We start from the raw sequence: 27057 nt of genomic DNA, 5'->3' as shown, positions 1-27057 counted from the left end.
GCCGCCAGTACACGGTCATGCGTGACCAATCAATACGTACATTTGATAATCTGGTAAAAATTGATAAAGTTGAATCGTGGCCTAAAATTTTATATCAATTTCTTACAGTTAAAACGTGAACTGAAGAAAATCTACCAGTAAAATAATAATTTATGAAAGAAATGTAAACTATAACTTGATTCAAAGACATGTTGAAATACTCACGCAGCCTACGTAATCCTTATGTAATTTGCCTCTCCTTTATTGTCAATAACAAAATCAAAGATAAACAAGAGGTTTATATAATTTTCGCCACAAAATGAAAAGTAATCCGTATTAAAATCGTATACGGTCCAATGCTCATCGTGTGATATAATATTAATAAATTTGATCAGGTTTTTTTTCTAAAACACGCTAATAAATGCATTAAAACCACAACTATAACTATGGCATACTCCACATTTTATAATAATCTTGTCCACTTATTTATATATTATATTGATATATTAAAACTGGCGTATGGAAAAAATACTAAAAGACAATTTTTAAAACATTGTGTTTAATTAATGGTACCACAATAATAACTTAATTGGAACGTACACAAAAGTTTGGGGGGGGGGCTTAAGGGAATGAAACCGCCATAAAAAAACCATAAGGATATAGAAAGCCATATGTTCATTTTTATGTTCATTTTCAATAAAAAATTACTAATAGTTTTCGATATATTGGAAAAAATCGATTTCAATTTTGCGACTTCTAAGGACTGTAACTTTTTTATGTGCACGTTTGTACTAATATAATATAAGGTAAGTTAGGATCAATCGAACTATTTTTAGTTCCAGAATATGTGATTTAATTTATGAACTGTCTTTTTGTAGTTAAAGTACCTTAATGTTATAACTGCATCTACCTTACCTTAATTTAAATAATCTATATTACTATATATCCTAATAATATCATAACAAGGTCTACTACTGTCAATAAATTAGTAAAAAACAAAACTGGTAAAGTAAAATTTATCCAAATCCTAGCGCACAAAGCTTACAGCAGCTGAAAACAAATTCATGTTAGGGGTATGTCAATATTTGATTGATGTCAATGTTGTCTACAACATTTGTCTGTTTACTACAACAAGCCATGCGATACTTAAAACTTTGTACTTAATACATTTTGCAACATAGTACCTGACAGTGTTAAGATGCTATGTTTGTTTTATTTTTGTTATGAATGCAATTTATTTTATTCTATTTAGAAATGAATGCCAACTTCTATTTCATTGATGGAAGAACATACATACTTGTTATTCGATTTTAATTTTTATATACAAATTTTTTTTGTATAGTATTTTTGCCGCCCTCTCACAATTTTCCGCCCTAGGCAACTGCCTATATTGCCTAATGGATAAAGCAGCCCTGACCTGACTTCTCAATTTTTCTTATCTCTGAGGTAAGTAATCCTATCTTTTAGTTCCTAAATATTTTCCGGTTTTGTTTTAATACCGATGTTTTTTAAAGGGCCCCATAGGAAATATTTTAAAGGATTTATGTCGGGTGATCGAGGTGGCCATTCGATAAAACCATGCTCTCCAATCCATCTTGGGAAACATATTATTTAGAACGATGATTTAAAACGTATTGCCTCACCACACGCGTATAACGAGGTGAAGCACCATCTTGTTGCACTAAAATATTGTGGTTTTTTTATTATCGGATATTGTTATTGTCTGAAAGTTTCGAATAATGAAATTTCAGCATTAAAATGTAATTCAACATACTTACTTGGATTTGGAAATAACCGAGCCAACTCAGGTATACTCTTTCAGATTAATCTAAATACGCCGGAATATCTAGTTTCCGACAATAGAAAAGGGAATTTTTTCCTCGGCTATTATTGCAGTCTATATATTCAGCTTTTACGTATCCAACGAGGTTGGTTACATGACCAGTATCAACAATTATGTCGATTTACGTTTTCATTAATTAAACAAGTGGCATCGTCGCAGGACATAACATGACTTAAAAAAAATTGGATCATCTTGATTGTAACATGTTTCAGTCATTATGTCTGCAAACTCTTCATCTCTATCGAAATCACCATCTGACAACTAATTTTATTTTGTATGGATGGAATATATTTTCATGTAAAATTTCCTTGGTTGGAAAAATTTATACTGAACCAGTTACGTTAAAATTTTTTACTTCTTTACTGACAGTAGATCTTGTTATGAGATTTCGGTTAGAAGATATATAAATTATTAAAGATATTACATGTTTTTTGTTGACTTCTACGCACTACGCATATTATCGTATCCTAATATCATTAAAATTCAATTGGTTATTTTTAAACGCTTTTATTTAGTTCAATAGTTTGCGTCAAATCTTTAGACGTTGATTTGACTGCCTTTTCTTCAATGCAAATGAATTAAAATTTGCAGACATATGCATTCGCCCAAAACAATACACGAATAGTCAATAAAAAATGTTTCATGTTTATTAATTGTTTAAATAAAAAAAAAAACGATTTTAATGGAAAACGCTTAAATTCTCTTGTTTTTTACAATGTAAAAACTAGGAGCTTTTACGGATTGTATAGCTAATGATATGAAGAATACATAATTTCACTTTTTACGTTAATTGTTTACGTTATGCTTCATTAATGAACAATAAAGTTTCAAATGTTTTGCCGATTCTGACTACTTTTCATGTGTCATCATATGTTTTATACATATTTTAATAAACATGACGATATATTTTAATGTTTGAAATGTGTAAGAATAAAAAGTAAAAAATAAAAAAATATGAAAAAAAAAATTTAAGAAACGCTTTTCTTTAGTTACGAGTGACTTAAATTAAAAATATTATAAGAAAATCAACTAAAAAGAAAAAAATAAAAAAAATTAAAAAAATCTAACACATTCGTTAAAGAAAAGCGTGGGGTGAAAACCGTTTATTCGATGAACACGCGCCACGCTTTTCGTTGACGGATGTGTTAGATTTTTAAATTTTTTTTTTATTTTTATGCTTTTTAGTTGATTATTTTATAATATTTTTAATTTTAGTCACTCGTAACTAAAGAAAAGCGTTTCTTAAAATGTTTTTTTTTTCATATTTTTTTTATTCAGAAATACGATCCATTGTGATTTTAAATTAACACCAACAATTCTAATCGAATTTGTATTTTGTACTGAAACGTCAAAGTTGTTACTGTAACAGTCATCATAGCCGTAACCAGGGGGTGGTTTTGGGGGTTATAACCCCCCTTTTGGATGTACTTTGATTTTACTATACGCTTAACACCATTATTATTCCATACCCCCCAGAGACCTTCAAGTATTATTATAACTTAGGTGAAGATAATGTAATTATTGTAGTAATGCAGATCGTCCCAAACCCTTTTTTCAGTGCGTCACAGATTGTCGCATTCTCTCTAAAGCATTACAGTTGGAAGTGACAGAAAAAAACGCACCTCTGTGAATATTATACATTGAACTTAGAAAATTAAGTATTCCTTGACGAATAATTGCATATTAAAACGGATTTATACTTATAGATGTATAATTGGTTGGCGACTACAATACTCTAAATAGATAACCAATCAATGAGGCGAGTAAAGATAATTTGATACAAAAATAATCGATCACATAATATGGTAAAATGGCAATATTGTAATTTCTAGGTTGATATTTTTCAGCGACGCGCGACGTAGATATAAATATTTTATGTCGTTGGTATATTCAGACATTGTATAGTGAAATTTGATTTTATGTTTATTTAATTTTATATTAAAATATTTTAAATATTAATATTCTGACAAAAATATTTGTAAGTATAAATATTGATGTTTATACAGGGTGTCCAGAAACTCTACCGACAAATGAAGATAGGATATTTCTCAGATAATTTTAAGCCAATTTAACCCAACTCACCTAGTCCGAAAATGCTTCCTAAGGGAGCTAGAGCTCTTTGAAGATGGCGTCATGCAATTAGTTTTTCTTCAATACCTCCAGAACGCTTCTATTTAGAAAAACGAAAATTGGTATTCATATTTAATTTCCAGAAATGAATCGATTCCATCCGTTGTGAATTTATAGTATCGGTCATAGACGTCCGTTTTTGGTAGGGCAACGGTTATTTTATCGCATAACTTTTTTGTCTTTATCTCTTAAGCATTTTTGACACTGGATTATTAAATTGTGAGGTATTTTAGTACTAAAAGGTACTCTTGCTTAAAGTCGGTAAGATACACCGTTTTCTAGAAAAATCGATTTGAATGTTTTTCTTTTTTGGAATTTGAAAAAAAAATTGAAAAAATTTTTCAAAACAAAACGATGTATTTTACTAACTTAAAGCAAGAGTAACTTTTAGTACTCGAATACCTCATAATTTAATAATTTAGTGTCAAAAATGCTTAAAAATTAAAGACAAAAGAGTTATGCTATAAAATATCTGTTGACCTATCCAAAACGAACGCCTATGGCAGGTATTAGAAATTCGCAATTAATGAAATCGATTCAACTCTGGAATATAAATAAATGTACCAGTTTTCGTTTTTCTAAATAGGTTCCCTTTGAAAATTTTTTTTTGAAATTCAAAGAACGAAAAATGTTCAAATCGATTTTTCTAGAAAACGGTGTATCCAATCGACATAAAGTAGGAGTACCTTTTAGTACTAGAATACCTCACGATTTAATAATTCAGAGTCAAAAATGCTTAAAAATTAAAGACAAAAAGGAATGCGATAAAATAACCGTTTTCCTACCCAAAACGGACGCCTATAATCGGTACTAAAAATTCGAAATGGATGGAGTAGATATATCTCTGGAAGATAAATACGTGTACCAATTTTTGTTTTTCTAAACAGAAGGTTTCTGGAGGTATTTAAGAAAAACTCATTACAAGACGCCATCTTCAAAGAGCTCTAGCTCACTTAGGAAGCATTTTCGGACTAAGTGAATTGGGTTAAATTGTCTTAAAATTATCTGAAAAATCTTCTGTCTTCGTTTGTCGGTAGAGTTTCTGGACACCCTGTATATATAAATATAAATATTCTGACAACTGTCAGATTTAACTAAAATGTCATGTAATGATTTGCGACATTCTTAAAATCCTATATGACGTCAAAATTAATGACCCACCAAAATAAGGGTTTGGAATCCACCATAACTATTATAAAATATTCAGGGTGTTCCATTTGAAATAAGAAAGTTCATTAGATTTTCAGAAAAACAAAAGATCTGACAACAATATATATTTATAATATACCTTATATTATTGAGATGTTTCATACTTAAAACTCACTCTAGGTATTAAATAAAAATAAAATAAAGATACATAGATCTATTTTATGGTAGAGGTATGCTAGTTTTTTTTAGAATATTTGTTTATTTCCCCAATTCTACAAATAGACCGGGCTGTGTCGTCGCTCCCGCTAGCGAAATTATTCCGATTCGATTTTTTGCACAAACTTACTCAAAAAGATGTTCTTATAACATATCCACAGGGTGCCGTGGTTGAAAAATTGTTTAAACAATTTTTTTAAATAAATTCACAAAAATAACTTTTTCATTTCGAACAATATTCTTTTAGATAATTTGGGCCATTCTGAGCAAAAAAGGTTTCTTGTCATTTTTCTCTAAAATTGATTGTTGTCGAGTTATATGCGATTACAAATTTGAAAAATGCGAAAATGGCCATTTTCAAGACTTAATAACTCGATTAAAAATTATTATTATGAAATTCAAAAAGTGACCAAATCAAGTTTCAAACCCCTTCTTCAAGATCCTGAAGAGATTTTTGCCATTATTTTATTACGAAGCTGCTATTTTTAATTATCAACAATTAACGCTATAGTCCAACTGTATCGTCACCCCCGTTAGCGAAACTATTTCAATTAGATTTTTTTGCACAAACTTACTCAAAAAGAGGTCCTTATAACACATCCCCAGGGTGCCGGGCGGTGCCGTGGTCAAAAAATTGTTAAAACAATTCTTTTTTAACAAATTCACAAAAATAATTTTTTCATTGCAAACGATTTTTTTTAGATAATCTGGGTTATTCTGAGCAAAAAAGGTCTGTTGTAATTTTTCTCTAAAATTGATTGTTGTCGAGTTACTTATATGGCCATTTTCGCATTTTTCAAATTTTAAATCGCGTAAAACTCAACAACAATCAATTTTAGAGAAAATTCACAAGGGGCCATTTTTGCTCAGAAAAAATTATTTTTGTGAATTTGTTTAAAAAAAATTGTTTAAACAATTTTTCGACCACGGCACCGCCCGGCACCCTGTGGATATGTTATAAGGACTTTTTTTGAGTAAGTTTGTGCAAAAAAATCGAATCGGAATAATTTCGATAGCGGGGGCGACGATACAGTCCGGTCTAAAAGTAATTATTGATGTGTGATTTTATTGAGCTTGGAGCGCCGTGCTTGGGTGTTAAGTACTTGTTTATAAATTTTTATATGCTGTGCTAATAACCTACCTACTATTTAATATTACCTTGATTTTTATGTTAATAAAATAACAAAAGATATTTTAGTATCATAAAGATTCCATAAATTCCTATGTGAATTATTTCCACTTCCGTAGTGAAAGGTTATTGGTAAGTATTAAATAATCCAATTACCTTCAATAATAAAAATTAACATTTATGGCAATGAATATTATAATACAAAAACAATGAAGGTAAACAATGAAGATAAGCGAAATTATTGGCTAAAACTCGCAAAGTGAATGTGAATATAAAAGGAAATATATTATATAAAATGATGAAGGGTATCCATACATTTCTGGGCAACTATATACACGTGTTTCGGTCTACTTGGGCCTCATCAGTATACTGTTGCCAAGTTAAAAAAGTTGTATCTTAACTTGGAGAGGATCACTACACTAACACTGCCAAGGAGGTAAGGCAAAAATGACAACTTTGCTCCTGTAGTGATCCATTCCAAGTCAACATACAACTTTTCTCTTAAGTGTCCTCTTTTTTTATATAACGTATGTTACTTTTCCAAAGAAACACACTGTATTCATAGGCCAGAGGACACTTAATTCTTACCTTCTGACATTTTGAACTTAATGGTTTGTCACGCCTTCTGATGACTGACACTAAAAAAATAAACCAACGTAATACGTCTAAATTATGCTAATTATAAATTCCATTGAATATACAATTTAATATTATTTAACCAATGACAAATTAAAATTATGTTTAGTTCCTTAGCCGCAGGGAACGATGGAAGATAAAAGTTATTGGCAATATTTTTAACATTTATTTATTTAACATTAAAGCTCATGTACGCGCGTGGGAGTATACCAGGATTGTTTGATAATTCAGTTAATTTTATAGTCAAAGATCGATATGCACTCTTTTCGCGGTGGGACTAGTTTATCCTTTGGGCGAGGAAACGAAGCATTACACCTAGGAATTTTGTGCAGTAAGACGAATCGTCATGCCACTTTTTGCATTCGATTCAGAAGAGTATCAGGAAAGTTTGTGAACTAAATTGATCTCCGGCAGACCAAAAATTCCATAAGAAAAATGCATTTAAAGTGCATCTCAAAGAGATGGAAAATGAAAAATTTATAACTCAGGAAATACTGACGGAAATAAGTTCAATTTGTATACTCGGGGATTTTGGAGGTCGTTGAACACGAATTTCATCTCGGCCATGGTCTCCAAGGGACCTGGTGGCCAGGGTGGAACTAGTCGCCTGGAGTTTTATGTTATAATCGAAATCAATCAATAACCATTACTCGGGGGGTTTTGGTGGCCCTGAGCACGAATTTCATGACGGCGATGGTCTCCGTGGTACCTGGTGCCCATGGTGGAACGCGTCGCCTGGAGTTTTACGTTATAATTATTTGAAACTAGTTAATAACCATTACTCGGGGAGTTTTGGTGGTCGCTGAGCACGAATTCCATGACGGCGATAGTCTCCGAGGTACCTGGTGCCCATGGAGGAAGTCGTCGCCTGGAATTTTCTTTTATAATCATTTCAAATCAGTCAATAACCATTAGCCGGTGGTTTTGGGTTCGCCAACCACGAATTTCATGACGGCCATAGTCTTCGAGGTACCTGATGCCTTAAGTGGAAATCTTCGCCAGGAGTTTTATGTTTTAGTTATTCAAAATTAGTCAATATCCATTACGCGTGATTTTGGGGGTAGCTGAGCAAGAATATTTCATGTCGGTGATGGTTTTCAAATTACCTGGTGCCCAGGATGGAACTCGTCACCTGGTGGTTTATGTTATAATCATTCAAAATCAGATAATGATCGTGAGCGGCCGTGGGTAACGGCATAAACGCTGGCCTCATACGCTAGTAGACGTGGGTTCGATCCCTGCCAAAGACAAACCATTTTCATTTCCAATAATGACACGAGCCGTCTCACCGTGCCTCGGAGAGTACGTTAAGCCGTCGGTCCCCCTGGGCTAGTGTACATCGACACTAGTTACTTGAAACAGGGTTAAAGATGTAATTGGCGCTGGAACTATCCGAAAGGATCTCCCCGGCAAAAATGCCATACGATATTATTATTATTATCAGATAATAACCATTACTCGGGGGTTTTAGGGGCAGCTAAGCACAAATTTTATGTCGGCAATTGTCTTCCAAGGTACCTGGTACCCAGGGTGGAACTCGTCGCCTGGAATTTTATGTTATAATCATTCAAAATCAGTAAATAACCATCACTCGGGGGTTTTGGGGGTCGCTGAATATAAATTTTTCATTAGTAAACCATGTACCTCGGAGAGCATCGTCGTCATGAAATTCGTGCTCAGCGACCAGCAAAACCCCCGAGTAAAGGTTATTGACTGATTTTGAATGATAATAACAGGCGGCGAATTCCGCCCTGGGCATCAGGTACCTTGGAGACTATCGCTGTTATGAAATTAGTGCTCAGCGATCACAAAAACCCACCGAATGATGCTTATTGCCAGATTTTGAATGACTATAACATAAAACTCCAGGCGACTAGTTCCACCATGGGTACAAGGTAATTTGAAAACCATCGCCGACATGAAATTCGTACTCAGCGACCCAAAAAACCACCCGAGTAATGGATATTGACTAATTTTAAATAATTTTAAAATAAAACTCCAGGCGACGAGTTTCACCATGAGCACCAGGTACCACGGAGACGATCGCCATCATGAAATTTGTGCTCAGCTACCACCAAAACCCCCTATTAATGGTTATTGATTGATTTTGATTGTAACATAAACTCCAGGCGACTAGTTCCACCCTGGGCACCAGGTACCTTGGAATCCATCTCCGAGATGAAATTCGTGTTCAACGACCTCCGAAATTCCAGAGTATAAAAATTGAACTCATTTCCGTTTTCACTTTCTATCAATTCGAAATGCACGTTGAATGCATTTTTCTTATGGAAATTTTTATCTGCCGGAGATCAATTTACTTCACAAACTTTCCAGACACGCTCCTGAATCGAATTCAAAAAGTTGCATGACGATTCATCTTACTGCACAAAATTCATAGGTTTTGGGCTTTTTAGTGCTTCGTTGCTTTGTATACTTTAACTATGCTTACTTTGAGTGTAAAATGAAAATAAACACATAAAAATGCCAAAAAACGTAAATTTTAGCATTCTCAAGGTAATCGTGAATAGGTTCGATATAGAATTAAAAAAACAAGCCATATTCATCTCATATTTTTGTTTTTTTAATTCCTTGTCCAACTATGGAAAAATTGCCTCAAAAACGCAAAAATTGGCTTTTTTGACAAAAGCCATCCTCCAATATCAATTGCGTTGTGAATTAAAAAAAATTATATTTTACTATGAGACGTAAAAACTAATTTTTTTTATAAAAGTTAAAATGAGGCAGAAAATTTAATTGTTTAAAGCGAAAAATGGTACCTCATTCTGCAACAATTATTTTATAGTAAACAATTAAAAATAAATATCCTTTTCTAAAAACATCATAATGTTTGTAATACTGTAATACTTTTAACAAAGAGAATATATCAAAAAATGTAAATATTGACCAAGCACGTGGGAAAACAAATAGAATTATTCCAAAACTACTTGACCAATCGGGCCCATCTTTTGCACGTAAGTATAGTGACTTTATAAAATCTCACATTGACAAATATATTTTAAATATTTATATTTCTTATTTTAATACTTATAAATAATTTTAAAAAATGAGTACTTTTGGGTTTAATGTATCTACAATAAATGTTTTGTTTATAAACTTTTTTTGTTTAGAAAATCTCATTTTAAAGAGCAAGTATTTTTAAGACGAAAGCTATTATTGCCAAAGTCGGAAGAGAAAATATATTTTCGCCCACTATCGGAAAAAAGAGCCTACACGTAGACTCTAATAATAACGGTCTCAGAATCATAAACTTTGCGATGTCAAAGAATATGGTAATAGCTGGGACACGATTTCCCCATAGAGATATACATAAGGTAACTTGGAAATCTCCTGATAATGAAACGATTAACCAAATAGATCATATATTCATTGATGCAAGACACTGCTCTAACTTATTAGATGTTAGGTGTTTTAGAGGAGCAAACATAGATAGTGATCACTATTTAGTTAAAGCACTATTTAAAGAAAGAATATCCAATTTAAAAAAGGAGATTGGGAAGAGGAAAGAAAAAATCGACATTAATAAACTAAAAGATCCCGACATAGCAAATGTATACAGACAGCAAATAGAAGATCAAATAAGGACAGAAAACTTAGAAGAACTATGAAAATATTGGTTGAAATATTGGGCAAAACCAGGTCAGAAAAACGAAATCATTGGTTTGATCATGAGTGTGAAATGGCCACAAATAGAAAGAATGTAGCATATCAAAAAACCATCGACGCAGGTTGTACACGGAGAAAAAAAGAAGAATATAGACGTCTTAGAAGAGAGGAAAAACGTATCCATCGACGTAAGAAGAGAAAATACGAACAGAACACTCTAAATGAGATACAAAGTTTATTTGATAAAAATGAAACAAGAAAATACTACAAATCCTTAAATAATAGTCGTCGAGAATTTAAACCACGATTAAAAATTTGTAGAGACACTATCGGTGAAATTCTACACGACAAAAACTCAGTTCTTACGAGATGGGCACAACATTTCAGCGAACATCTAAATATAAACGATACTGAAGGAGGTTACAACATAGAAAATTAACAAAATCTACATCATTAATTTCACAGTGAAGACCCAACAAGAGAAGAAGTGTCAAATGCCATCCAAAAACTCAGAGACAATAAAGCCCCAGGAATCGACGAAATCTGTTCGGAAATGTTTAAAAAAGGTGGTGATCAACTTTTTGCAACAATCCATAAACTGATAGTTCTTATATGGCAGAATGAATTTGACGTTAATAATGGTTATGACCTAAGACAGGCAAACGCGCTGGCGTGTCTCCTCTTTAATATTGCCTTGGAAAAGGCAGTCAGACAATTAAATATTAGAGTCAATGGAACTATTTTTAATAGGTCGACGCAAATTCTCGCATTCGCTGACGATGTAGTTATAGTGGGCAGAAGTATGAGAGACATGATGCATTGTTTTACAAGGCTTGCGGACGCGGCAAGTGAATTAGGACTTGTGTGGTCAACGAGGAAAAAACCAAATATATGTTAACCTCCCGAAATATCCAACGCAGAGAATTCAAATTAACAACCAAACCTTTGAGCAAGTCAAGGAATTCACATATCTTGGATCGCTAGTAAACTCAATAAACACGACAAGCGATGAAATAAATAGACGCATAGCAATAGCAAACAGAACTGTTCATGGTCTCCATAAACATTTAAAAAATAAAAATCTAAAGCTCAATATATACAAGACCTTAATAATACCGGTTTTGATATATGGAGCTGAAACGTGAGCCCTATCTCAAAGTGATGAAAGACTTCTTGGTATTTTTGAGAGAAAAATTCTTAGAAAGATTTTTGGGGCAGTAAATGAAAATGGGCTATGGCGTCGACGATACAACTTTGAACTGTATCGGTTATACACCGATCCAGATATTGTGAAATTCGTTAAAGTGGAGAGACTTAGATGGGCTGGACACATTGCTAGGATGTCAGATCACGAATACACTAAGAGATTAACATTTTCAAAATCAGAGGGCACAAGAAGTAGAGGACGACCACGAAGAAGATGGATTGATGATGTGGAAGAAGACCTAAAGATTCTAGGGGGCACAAGATGGAGGGAAGTTGCCATGAATCGACAGGAGTGGCGACTTCTTTGTGAGCAGGCCAAGATCCACAACGGATTGTCGAGCCACTTATGATGATGATGATGATGATTTTTAAGACAGTCGTTTTTTGAACCTTTTCATGTACAATGCGTATTTTTTTCCCAATATTGGAAAATTATGAAAAAATTCGCTTTTTTGCTTAAATGTTAATAAAAAACCATGACTCAGTAAAAATTTCGATACCCACAAGATGGGTTTTTCTATTGACTTTTCCCAGATATTCCAGTTGAGAAATACCGTCCAGTAATTTTTCGATTTGTAAATACTTCGTTTCCTGGGGTAAAATAAAATTTGTAAAAGCCTAGCACTGATGCATGATTTATAGGGTTACACTAAACATGTCGTAACGATAAAAAGTTTTGATACAACACTTGTAGAGATGACAACATTGTTGTGAATTATTCATAGATAGGTAATCATCATTATTCATTAGCGATTTAAAGTCAGTAAAACTATATTGTTAAGTGATTAAACAGTGATACTTAGCGCTATAAATATTATAATTGCGACCTATAACCTTTTAAAGTATTTCCTCAATCGAGGATGATTTTGCTCTTGCAATAAAGTATATGACACACAACATTAAATTTTATATACGCGAAATACTTTCTTTAATGCATTTTTATTACTACCGGTATAACTTTTTGATTGAAATTGTCCTTAGATATATCATTTTGTTATTTTTTAAGAAAGTGAGAAGTCAAGGATAGAGAAAAATTGTGATAAGTCTTCTAAAAAAATACTGACAGAACAAATGGGCACTATTTTCAACCTCCTAACCATGATTCTCAACCAAAATTGACTCAGTAATTAAATTAGGTACTGGAACGCCAATGGCCTTTCAACACATAGAAGAAATAATAAAACTATTCATTAACACACAAAAAAGAAACACAATGCTGATTTCAGAAATTTATTTTACATCCAAAAGACCAAAAATCACATTAAAATTGCAAGAAATACAACTTATTACCCACAACATCCCAATGAAAGAGTACATGGAGGTACTGCAATAATAGTTAATAATAAACGATTGGATATGGTAATTGAGTCAATACTCGCAATCTTTAGTTTGTATTTTTATTAGTTGTTACATAATCGTGGGGCAACCGGTTTCGAGTCTTACAATATATGACTCATCATCAGACCCAGTACAAAAAAGTCTTCTCAATACAAACTACAAGCTAAAAAACACAAAACGAGAGACATGTACACATATATATAATATATAAAACTTAAAAACAACTTTGTCTTGGTTTTAATCACACACCATGAAGCCAAGCAACTGTGTAGTATTGAACTCAACCTTCCATAGTATGTAAAAATGAGACCTATTGTCATTGGGAGCGACCAATCTGATGAAAATTGCTTGGTATATAATTTTAATATATATACTACCATCATTCCTCAACTAGTTAAGGGATGATGGAGTTCTGACAAGATAGTATGCGATCAAAAGACATAATATAAAGTTATTAGTAATTGGTATGTACTTACATAACAGCCATTGAAACTGTTCCACAGCTAAATATGTACATGCAGTCACCAGCTCCCATAAGGATAGTTGATCGATCAAACAACCTTACAATATAAGAGACTAAAGGTTGTTTGATCGATCAACTATCCTTATGGGAGCTGGTGACTGCATGTACATCTTTAGCTGTGGAACAGTTTCAATGGCTGTTTTGTAAGTACATACCAATTACTAATAACTTTATATTATGTCTTTTGATCGCATACTATCTTGTCAGAACTCCATCATCCCTTAACTAGTTGAGGAATGATGGTAGTATATATATTAAAATTATATACCAAGCAATTTTCATCAGATTGGTCGCTCCCAATGACAATAGGTCTCATTTTTACATACTATGGAAGGTTGAGTTCAATACTACACAGTTGCTTGGCTTCATGGTGTGTGATTAAAACCAAGACAAAGTTGTTTTTAAGTTTTATATATATGTGTACATGTCTCTCGTTTTGTGTTTTTTAGCTTGTAGTTTGTATTGAGAAGACTTTTTTTGTACTGGGCCTGATGATGAGTCATATATTGTAAGACTCGAAACCGGTTGCCCCACGATTATGTAACAACTAATAAAAATACAAACTAAAGATTGCGAGTATTGACTCAATTACCATATCCAATTGTATAATGGACTCGCATTGGCAACCCTTTCATCAGTTAATAATAAACTTAAGCACTACGAAATAGAAAAACGGGAATACGACTATCTACAGGGCACCATCATTGTTCGGAAGATCCATTAATCCCACTAACACTACCAGCTATATGCTGCCCGCCAAAGCACAACAACAAAAGGAATCACTTTGAAAATTTAGTTAAACCCTTACTAAGTAGATTTATAGCAGGAGGAGATCTTAATCCCAAGCATGCCATCTCGGGATCCATAATTAATACCACAAACAGCAGAGAAATTCTTAAAGCTATACACTCGACTAATGCAAATTACCTCACCACTAGAAAACCAACTTACTGGTCTAAAAACAATGTAACATAACTGATCTGCTCTATTTCTATATTGTTAAAAGAATTAATGTTAAATGGCAAAAGTAGAATTTTGTTACGATCTACCCTCTGACCACTCTAGCGTAACCCGACATGGTATGCACAATTAACAAACAGTACTAAACAACCTTCCAGTAACAAAACAGACTGAATTATTTTCAAGGCTAAACTAGACGAAGTAATTAACATAAACATCCCATTGAAAACAGAAAGTGCCATCTACACAGCAGTAGACAATTTTCAAAACTCTGTACAAGAAGCTGCTTGGTATGCTACCTAATTGCTACCAAGCAGGACTTAAAGAATATTGCTTAACTGTAATAAAAGAAATTATTGCTAGAAAAATAAAAATAAAGGAGGAATAGAGAAGACCAAGAACACCTGAGAATAAGACCAAATTAAATAAAATCACCCAGGAACTTAAATTGCATTATATCAAAAATAATAATCTGCATCGGCAACAACAAATGCCACCAATAAGGGACCAAGAGGAAAAAATGTGGAAAAATAATAAGCATAAAACCTTCCACTTTTTGTATTTATGGATATTTTGCAGTAAGGGTAATAAATTAAAACATTATTAACTAGTCGTCTCTTATAGCAAAATTCAATTTCTTTATTTTCTATCGAATTTGCTTTAAAATTGAGTAATCAAAGTTATGAGCAATGAAAGTAGAAAACAAACGATGTTTTAGTAACTTTTAAATAATTTAAAATAATTTCCATCCTTGTGGAATCGGTACTCATCTAATCTAAGCAACTGCAGACATTTGGATACAAAATTTGTCACATTTTTTGAGAAAATTGTTGTATTAGGTTTTTCATCTTTTAATATGCTGTTTAACCTTTTAAAATTTTAAAATAACCTATTTTTAGCTAAATAAAAATAGCGCAATATGCCACAGTAGATTTTCGAATTCTAGTGGATAAAGGTATTATGTCCAAAATCGTGTTTGGACATAATACCATTAACCTTTTAAAATTTTAAAATAACCTATTTTTAGCTAAATAAAAATAGCGCAATATGCCACAGTAGATTTTCGAATTCTAGTGGATAAAGGTATTATGTCCAAAATCGTGTTTGGACATAATACCATTATCCATGTGAAATGTGTAAATATAGAGAATTTTTCTACGACTTTGAGGATCTTCTGACGAACCTCTATGTAAAAAGCAAACAAACAGTTCAAATGAACAGGTTCATTTTCGTGTTAATGTAAATGGATAAGAGTGGACCATTTTGACTTCTATCTCTATAAGACATATCTTAATGACACATGCCATTTCAGCAGGTAGATTTTAGAAAAAAAAAAGGACATCACATCTGACCAGAATTGAATATAGACCAAGAAAACTGGAAAATAAAACTGGTGGTTTGAGTTTGAAAAAAGTGGAAAATTTAAGAGACCAAATAAAATTTGTTCCCGAAGAGTATAGGTGGTGTTATGAAAAGAAGAACCTACTAAAAATATGTTTTTATTAATTTTACATTTTGTATTGTAATTTATTTTGAAAATACCGGCCCATTTTTGATAGTTAACTCTTTTATCCACTTAACCCTAACATTTATAAATTATTTTTATTATGTGGATAAATATAATATGTCCACAAAATTTGAAATAGTTGGCTCAAGGTAACTTTTTAAATTCAATTTAAAGTGTAAAAAGTACCTTCAGATAGGTACCTGTTTAAAAAGTGTAGCAATGCAAATTTATAAAATAAATAATTAACTTCGATCAAAAGACGCTAAAATGGTCATTACTCAAAAATATTATTTTGTGACATATGACCATTATCCACTTATGTCTTCAATTAGCGTCTCTATGTAAAGACAATGAAGTCGACTCTACTAAGTAACAAGACATTTACTCAACACACACATTACAGATTACACTATATGCGAAGTCAACTGTACCGTGCCAATGGCCTTAGCTGTCAAGACATTTAAGCTAAATAAAAAAATAATAATGTTATCGACCTATTTGACAGGGAAGATAAGTAAATTATTATTACTGAAGTTATCTCGTAACTTTTTCTGCAAAAACCCGAATGTCACCTCTCACATCCATCTCAAAACAGATCTGCCCTGGTCTAGAATTTGTGTAATTTATTAAACTAATATGATTCATTTTATAAACTAAATATTTCAGATATATGTTTAAAAATAATTAAAACTTACCTGAAAAGCGGAGTTGCAGGTACATATAAGGCAAGAAGTAAGTAGAATAATTAAACGCTGTGCCATTTTGTCCTGAAACAATTTAAAATATTTATTTAGCTATATGTATAGTAACTTTGCAAAATTAATAAAAACTTTTACACTACTATATTTTTACAAATTTTTTCCTGTTAGGATAAATAGATAGTGCAGGTCAAGATATACATAAAGTATCTTTTTGTTTTTTAGCTATCCTGTCACAACTGCTGAGGTTGTATCCTCTTCAATGCTAGTCGTCAGAAATATGCTTTCTTCTTCAATGATAGGCACGTGGCAATTTGTGCCGCAATATCTTTAAATTGGAAAATATGGTAAAACTCTTGATCATTTTTTGGTTATTTCACGATAAAATATTCGCTTTGAAATTTGATGGATATAAACCTATTTTTCATTAGCTACCACTTTGCTTCTACTGGGTCTAGAGAGTTCGTACATACACCATTTTTTCAATTTTCTAGAGCTATATTTTTACTAAGAATATAATTTTCGATAAAACACTTACTTTTTGAGTTATTTGCAAAAAACCGCCTAAAGACGTATTTTGTTGTTGTTGAAGAATGAAAGTTTACTAGAAAATAACTCGAAAAGTATTAACTAAGTGAAAAAATGCCATAGAACAAAAGTTGCTTAGAATTAGTCAGTTTATTCATTTCCGAACTTATTTGAAAGTATATTTTCACTCACCCCCAGGGCAAAAGCAGATATCGGCACATCACTTTTCTTGTTTGACATGTTACCTATGTGTATTCCAAATTTCATGTCAGTCATGCCCCGCTAACTCTAATAAAAAAACATGTAATCGTATTTATTTTCCTTCCGTTTAGTCAGAGGCGCTGATGTCGGCATTGTGATTGGTGGAACATGACTTTTGACAAATCCTGCGCTATCTGTGAATCTGTAATCTGTGTTCGTGTTCGTTCGTTCGTTGTCTTTCACTTATTTTATATGGTCGGTTATGTGATGTGTTTGGTGTTTGTGTTTAGTTTGTGTCACCATAAAAAGCTGATATTCAGTCGTGTTTTTTGATATTTTTGTTATTTCATAATCGAGTACCTTTTTAAAGGTAAGCTTTTTTGATTGTAGGTACTGTTTATCCAACAGTTTTAAAATACACATTTTATTTCGCGTTTTGTTGTTGGGTCTAATGGCCGATCAGCTGTTGTGTGCAGCCGATAAATTCAACAAGTAAACATATATTTAATCGAAATTAAATACTCATATTTCTATGTAAAATGTCACATTATTGTATAAATAAATAATTAAGAAACAAAAGTTGTTTGTGTTTTACCTTTATTGTCCACTTGAATAACATAATATTAAATATTGGAAGTACCGTATGGAGGCTATGGTGTACCTAGCGTGGAGGCTAGATAACGCTACCCTTCCTATCCAATCAACAGCAAGAACGTTTAAAATTTTACACCTATCATGTCGAAGCTACAGACCACTTATGTGGAGGCCAGATTTGTAGTATCCTTCCAATTTTCCAGGTGCTGAAATACGTGACATATTTTTTGAAGGGTAAGATCGCATTCTACCAAATCACACAACACTTTTTTCTATGACGTCAGTCCAAGCGCTTTTTTAAAATTCGGAGCAAAACCCGTGATTCTATGTACTATACGCTCTGAGCTTCGCTGGTGTCGATCCTAGCGGATTACTATTCAACTTTCACCGGTAATTTTTAAATTTATTATTTGATTGATATCGCTTAATATTTACAACGCTAAAAAGTAATTAAATTGTAATAGATTTTTTTAAGATTTTGCTAATCATTTTGACGTTCTATTGATGAAATATTAATTTCTTACTTCGGATACTTTCAAAATTATCGTGTAGATGGCGCTAAGATTAATTTATAATTACATATTACGGAACATTACAAAACGTAAATTCAGTATTTAAAACGTAAGTATATTTAAGGTAAAAATATATACCACAGCTTTGGCCAACTAATATTTTTTATAATTAATGTTTTTCATTTTAATTTTAAATTAATCACTTTGACATTTATGTCAAATTTCCGGTAAACGTTTACAGACTTGTCACTACTAGCGCTCGCGATTTTATAAATATCCCCTCTACGTACAAGCTCATAGCGTATAGACTATTTTTAACTGATAAAACGTCATAGCAACGCCACGTTTCCTACTGACTAAACTCCGTCCTGGCCGTGATTCCCCAGCGACAAAATTATGACAGATCCGTGACGAAGGTGTCTGGTAATTCTATTGTTGTCAGTTTGACAAACGTCATTAAGCCGAAATCAATTATGGACAGATATAATGAATCCAGACGAAAAATCAAGATTTGAATGCCAGTCAGGTGAAGAAATCAAAAAAATGGTTTCGGAAAATGTCCCATTGAACACGCAGAGGTCCAGAAGCTCTACGAGTATTTGGACCCAATTTTAGGAGTTCCTACGGGTGAGAAATTTTACGCTTGAAAGATGTACTACCATAACGGAACTATGCCTTTGACATGAAAAAAGGCAATGGCGAAGACTGTAAAGAGTCGTCTGTAAAGTCAATGTGAAATACTACAGCAGAAATGGCACAGGAAAAATATTTTTCCACCTACCTCTACCGAAAGTATACTTTTCCGGACCTGATTGTAGGGAGCAAAGTTGTACTTTTCCTCCCTAGGGAGGAAAAGTAAAAGTGACGTCATGGTATTTCATTCATAACTTATTGACGCCCTGTACAATGTCTATTTTCTATTACGTAAGTATCTATACATTTTAACGTTTATATATAAAACACCCTGTATTTTGCAGAATGGTAAAAAACAGTGAATTGTTATTTTGATTTAACAATGTTTACATTAATAATTTGACTTATATTTGACAGTTGACAGTTATATTGTACCTACTTGTTAGTTTTAGTTTTAATAAATTTTGTTGGTTAGTTACATAAATAAATTAAGGCTATGGGTACATAATTCGCAAATATTTTACGGCTATCCCTACTTTTCTGTCTTTACATGGCAAATTACGTGTAGTAAAATTCACACTGGTATGGATATGTACATATTACTAGAATGTCATTCTACTTGTCAATGTCATAACTAGCTTAAAGATATGGCTTTTGAATGTTCTTGGATAACTGTTATTTTTTGTATAATTGCAAATTATTAATTCAGTTAATAAATGTGATAATTTGTTCACTAGCTATGTATTCAGTGAATGTAATAATATGTACCTACAACAAAAACTAATACTCAATCGAGAAAAGAGCAAAAGTGTTAAAGTGATTTTTTAATAATATATTGTTACTATGGAACGCTTACAATTTTGAACATCTTTAAAAACAAAATACTTGGATCACAGAATATATCTTAATGTATTCTCTGCTTCTATCTTCCATAAATAATACACAATAAATAACTTTTTATAAAGTTCACCTCTTAAATAAATTATTTATCAAATACACTATATATCAATATTATTTAATCAACAACTAAAAATATTCCTGATTCATGTCAAATAATTATTTAAAATTGTCACTGATTGTCAGTGTCTGACTATGTCTTAGTCTATTCGACTAAGTGCGTTGTATGACAAAGATAGATTTGGCAAATATTACCACGGACATTGTGTTAATTTTTTTCAAATCCTGAAAAAACCAATAAATATTTTTGAAAAATCTAAACGCAGAATGAAAGACTAAATTATTACCGAGGGCCGAAAGTCCCTTAGAATAAATAAAAAGTTTATTTTGAATGAGATATTTAAAATTAAAAATAACACTAAATTTTCTCTTAGTTTTTCGCCCCTGTAACTTATTAAAATAAACAATATAGAAGTTATCAGGGACTTTCGGCCCTCGCTAATAACGTAATCTCGCATTCTGCGTTTAAATTTTTTAAAAATACTTATTAGTTTTCTCAGGATTCGAAAAAAAATGAATCCCCATTTGAATAGCATTGCAGCCGAAAAAACGTACCGATCCTCTTAAGTAAAAATGAAAAAATGACATGTTATTTGAGGAAGGTGGAAAAACATATGTATAACATGGAAGTAAAGTGCCTTTTCCTCCCTTGAATTCAAACTTCATTCTCACGAGGAAAAGTAGCACTTTCCTCCCTTGTTATACAAATAGCTATTAAGGTGTACGGCATAAAAATCGGCCCTTTCACAGATATATCTTTCAAATGTGCAAGATGGGCCAGAGATATCAAGCGGAGGCAGCTTCAAAGTGTTCAAGAAAAAATAAAACTCAGTTCAAAAGCATTATCCACCGAACAACTATTAAAAATCATCCAAAGCTACGACGAGGAAACCCCAGATGGAGCACAAAAAAAGTTTTTTCACCTTTGCTCATTTGAACTTGCTTGTAGAGGCAATGAGGCCGTAAACTGCAAGATTCACTTTTTCCAGAAGGAATTTGATGTTATGGGAGAATTTACGGGCCGAATTGAATACAACAGCATTTTTTTCAAAACAAATCAAGGGTGTTCCGTTAGAAAAAAACAGAATTTTGTGTTACCCTGTCAGTACGGGTGGCCATGTATATTTGAAAATATTTTAAAATTATGGTTCTATCTATACCATAATTTTTACCTGAATAAATTTTTTTCGTACTCCTTACGACAAACGAGTAATTTGACTTCCTCGCACTAATCTCGCACCATGTATATTAAGACATAGGTATACCTGTGATATTAAGTATCACGCACCAATTTTCACCCTGTATATCGATTTGAAAGAGGTAATAGATGAAGTGGATAGACAAAAGATTTTACAGTAATTTTATATGTGCTAGGTATACCCAATCTACTTATAAAAATCACCAGACGGTTCCATGGCAGTAATATGAAAACGAAGATCGCTTTTGATATTAAAATTTGAGTTATGAAATTCGTTGCTTTATCAACAGAACTCTTTAATCTAACTTCATATGATATTAGTCAAAAATTAGATATCACTGACTGTCTAAATACAAGATTTTCTTAAATATGTGCAGTTGCCATAACAAGCCGCAGCAATACTATGCTGCAAGATTAACGAGGGGAAGACGAAATATATCGAACACAATATCTCATTGAACCAGACTATAGAGGATCATTCTTAAGGCGCATTTAAATCAAAGCGAACACGAACGAACGAACGAAGGAACTAATTCGTAGGTGTTCGCTTGGTCATTCGTTCGCTACAAAGTAGGGCCATTTACATTGAAGCGAACGTGCGCATTCGGTGATGATCGGGAGTGCATATTGCCCGCAGATGTATTTAAGATCGGCCAGTCCACACATTGTGTTTAAGTTTATTGTCGTGTTTCTTGTTGGGTAAATTTTAATACAATAATAACTTATAAAACGCAATGTGTGTTCTGTAAGAAAAAAAATATGTCATATTCATAAATATAAGTATAAATTTTGATACGACTTCAATAATTTCATTTTGTCCTGTCCCTATTCTACAATTATTTAATTTAAAAAATTTGATTTTAATAATTAAAATAAAATAAAAATTATTTCCCGACTCAAAAATAATTTATTCAGGTATTTTTTATTATTTTGTTGAACATTTTGATGATAGTTTTATTTATTAATATTTTATTTAAATCTGGCATTATCAAGTAAAGTTTGAGATAAATAAAACTTCTAAAAATGTCTAGCAACTATAAACTCATATTTCTTCTTCTTAATATGCCATCCATTTCTGCGTAGGCGTCCACCGTACATTGTCTTGTTTATAAAATATTACTGTTTTTAGCAGCATTTCATAGCCGTGGATTCTTGTCCACTGGCGGTGGCGATTACGCAGCCATTGCATCTTTTTCCCAGACCCCTATTACCCTCTATCTTTGCGTATTAGTTGCTGAAAAGTTTATCGTTCCCCTCGTAATATATGCCCCAAGTATGCAGTCTTCTTACTTTTAACATAATTAAAAAGTTCCCTATCTTGTAAACCCGCTCTTCTTAGTACTTAATAATTTCTGAGTTTGTCCGTCCATGACATTCTAAGCCTTCGACGTAAGCACCACATTTTAAACACTTCAAATTTGTTAATGGAACTGGTCATTAACGTCCATGCTTCCATTTCGCACAAGAGCTCAGGTCAGACGTAACACTTTTTAGCATATAAATTACTGACAAAATATTTGTATTCGTATTTCTAATAATGACAAAAGTAATGACAAAAAAAATTATCTTCTTAAAATAATTTTAAATTTAATATATTTAGGTAGGTACCTGTAACGTGCTTCGAACTAATGAACGCAATCTCTATCAGCAGCCATGTAGCAGGTATTATACGCTGTTTGTGGGAGCATAGAGAATATAAAGAACCAGCTTTCTTAAAATTCCTCTTCGGAAAAGTTGCTTGGTCTTGGTATAATAACTATATTATGTTTAAATAATAAATTGTCAAATTGGTGTATCAAAATAAATTTGCTTTTAATTAATTTTAGCAATTAATTTGATTTGCTTACCTCATTAGTATTTCTGGGTTGAAATTTATCCAATAAAAACATTAGGATTTTAAAAGCAAACCACTTCGAACCGTCTTCATGCTTCGAACCCGCTTATGCCAGATGCTAATTCATTTTTTTAGTTCAGAGATATCAAAACCCATTTTTCCTATAGAATGTTATATTCCTCCTATGTTATATCAAGTATCAGTTTTTCTGTTTATTATTTTATATAGCTTGGGGTTTAATAGGCATTCTTCATTTCTATATAACTCAATTAATTGAAGTATCTTTTCATTGGTCCATTCCATATTGCAAAATTATGTTTTCACGACTACACAATAAACAACCCTCTCAAACTATGAAGATGAACAGAAACTGATGAAGATCAACAGAGAATCTTTGATCTCAAAGTATTAAGAGGATGGGTACATATTTTAGGGTGCAATGCTATTCAAATGGGGATTCATTTTTTTCGAATCCTGAGAAAACTAATAAGTATTTTTGAAAAATTTAAACGCAGAATGAAAAATTACATTATTAGTAAGGGCTGAAACTACCTGAGAACTTCTATAATGTTTATTTTAATAAGTTACAGGGTTGAAAATCTAAGAGAAAATTTAGTGTGATTTTTAATTTCAAATATCTCGTTCAAAATAAACTTTTTATTTATTCTAAGGGAGTTTCGGCCCTCGGTAATAATTTAGTCTTTCATTCTGCGTTTAAATTTTTCAAAAATATTTATTGGTTTTTTCAGGATTTGAAAAAAATGAACACAATGTCCGTGGTAATATTTTCCAAATCTATCTTCGTCTTACAACGCACTCAGTCGAATAGATGAATATTGTCAGTCAGACATTGACAATCAGTGACAATTTTAAATATTTGACATGACATCGAATATTGACATGAAATATTTTGAGTTTTTGATTAAATAATATTGATATATTTTGTATTTGATAAATAATTGATTTAAGACATGAACTTAATAAAAAGTTATTTATTGTGTACTATTTGTGAAAGATCCAAGCAGATAATATATCAGGATAATAATATATTCTGTGATCCAAGTATTTTGTTGTTAAAGATGTTCAAAATTTAAGCGTTCCATAGTAACAATATATCATTAAAACATCACTTTAACACTTTTCCTCTTTTCTCGATTGAGTATTAGTTTTTGTTGTACATATAAATTATTACAATCACTGAATACATAGTTAGTGAAAAAATTATCACATTTATTAACTGAATTAATAATTTGCAATTATACAAATAACGGTTATCCAAGAACATTCAAAAGCCATCTCTTTAAGTTAATGATGACATTTTCAAGTAGAATGACATTCTAGTAATGTTTACATATCCATACCAGTGTGGATTTTACTACACGTAATTTGCCGTGTAAAGACAGTAAAAGTAGGGATAGCCATAAAATATTTTCGAATTATGTACCGATGGCCTTAAGAAAAATATTTTGGACCAAGTCGTCACGATAAATATGGAGAATTAAAATAAACGACTGACTTGCTACTGCTAGACGAATTAATGCAGAGCACATACATTGACTCCTATGAAAAAAATTAGCATGTACTTTATACTCCAAATGCTGGAGTACATACTTCACGTGTTCCAAAGAATAAACATCAGTAGTATATACTCGGCTTGAGTAGGTACCATTATGTACAAGCCGAGTATCTATTTCTGATTTTAATTTTTACCACTCAAATGAAAATTGAGGGAAAATGTACTCCAACATTTGGAGTATAAACTACATGCTTCAATTTTATTCATACGAGCCATGTTACGCAGAATGAAAGGAAGTATTTGAATGGGAGAAATATCAGATTTTTAGCTCTCGGTTTTTTGTCTCGACAACACAACTTCAAACTAAAATCCGTTAGTTTTTTCCTTCTATCATAAATAACTATAGTTTTATTTTTAGCGAGATATGACTCATTAAGTTAATACAATTGGGAGCTTCTTGTGTTATAACTTCTCATAATTACATATTTGTGCTTTCTTATACTATATCATTACTTTTCCTATTAATGTTGTTGCTTCATTTCTGCGCTGACCATTTTTTGTTTAAGATATACACTCAAAAGTTAAAAAGAGTACATATGACATACTCGTTAATGTAACCGTTTTTTAGTCTAGTTGTTCTATTACCGTCTAAACAAATCATGAATGATATAGGGTGTTTGTTGGTAGAATATAATTATTGTACTAATCGTATTTAATAATTAAATTAAATTTTACGATAATGAATTCTACAAAGAACTATTTAGTACAGGGTATTAAGATTTTTTCCATGACACTTGGTTGTAAATTATTTATTTTAAAATATTACATGTTCAACGATTATGCAACAATAAAACATTGAAAAACTTTTGTTTTCAATAGTTCCATAAAATTTATTACAAATTAATATCATTGCCACTGTTTCGGTAGAATGCCTTTCTCAAATGATATAGTTTAGGAATGTGCACTTTAAAGTCTTTAACTGAATAGGTTGAGGAGTGGCGAAAGCCCAATTCTCCCTATTAGTCTTCCCGTCACCAGAGAAAACAGTAACTTCTTCTCTATTACATATACAGGTAAGATATAAACACAAATTGAACAAAAATTAACACCACTCTGTAATTGCAGAAAAAGCAATTACAGAGTGGTGTATATACACTAATAGGTGGTGACTGTCCAAAACTTACATCGATCAAACTGGCAGAAAATTTAACAAACGTATAGCAGAACACAAAACGGCTTTCAATAATAGAAAAACAGATTCTACGTATACACTTCTCCTTTTCTTCTGGATCATAATCGTTCTTTTAATGGACAGTTTCAAATTCTCCATATTCAATATAAAGACATTAAGCTATCTTTATTAGAATCTATGGAAACTAATAAATTAAACATTAAACTAAACTAAACAAACTAAACTAATTAAAGATTAAATTAAACTTTCATCTTGTCATTTTACAATCGATGACGTCACACATTGATCCATGAAATATACCCACCTTAAATCTAAAAATCCATAAGTTTTTCTGGAATAGAGAGTTGCTCATTTAGACTTTACAATAGATTCTAATATTTCAATAATTTAAGTTGCGTTTCCAGGCATTTATTAACAACCATTACATTTTACTAAAAATCCAGAATTAAAACTACACTCTTTGAAGTTCTTAACCAAAAATTGGCTTTATCCTGTTATGTCACGTCACTCTTGTCATATTTAATTTCCATTTCCTATTTTATCAGTTGGTCTGTGCCCATTGAACTGGCAAGTACCTAGTATTTTCGAGCAGGGAAACATGTTGAACTTTGAGCATGTAGTCACCATATTTTACTAAAATATAATATGTAAACCATATATTATGGGGTTACCACTTTAAATAGTGTGCTAGCTCCAACTACTCAGCAGAATGTAAGTATTCCTACATGTTTTTCTCTTTAACAGTCACTATTTTAACCTTTTTGCTTTAATCTAACGTGAAAATACTTCATTCTAGGCACTGAAGATGTTTTGAATTAGAACGAAAACGTTTTGCAATCCATTTGGATGACATTTTAGATAGTTTTTAATAAACGATTTTATACCAGTATACAATTTGAAGTTTTTACTTCTGTATGAGTTTTTTAAACTATGGTATACAGCCAACTATTGGGA

General features: G+C 31.9%; 1 protein-coding gene across 5 annotated transcripts in view; it reads right to left on the bottom strand.

Annotated features, from left to right (window-relative positions):
• Positions 1–27057, bottom strand: part of LOC114333699 (A disintegrin and metalloproteinase with thrombospondin motifs 16) — a 764845-nt gene that overhangs the window by 387749 nt on the left and 350039 nt on the right. For all 5 annotated transcript variants that reach the window (XM_050650343.1, XM_050650342.1, XM_050650341.1 and 2 more), the window contains exon 2: positions 16936–17007. In XM_050650343.1, coding sequence (XP_050506300.1) covers positions 16936–17007 — 72 coding nt within the window. The remainder of the gene's footprint in view (positions 1–16935; positions 17008–27057) is intronic.

This window comes from Diabrotica virgifera, chromosome 5 (assembly GCF_917563875.1).
Source record: "Diabrotica virgifera virgifera chromosome 5, PGI_DIABVI_V3a".
NCBI lineage: Eukaryota > Metazoa > Arthropoda > Insecta > Coleoptera > Chrysomelidae > Diabrotica > Diabrotica virgifera.
The sequence above is the reverse complement of the archived record's forward strand: the minus strand, read 5'-3'. Positions and strand labels throughout refer to the sequence as shown.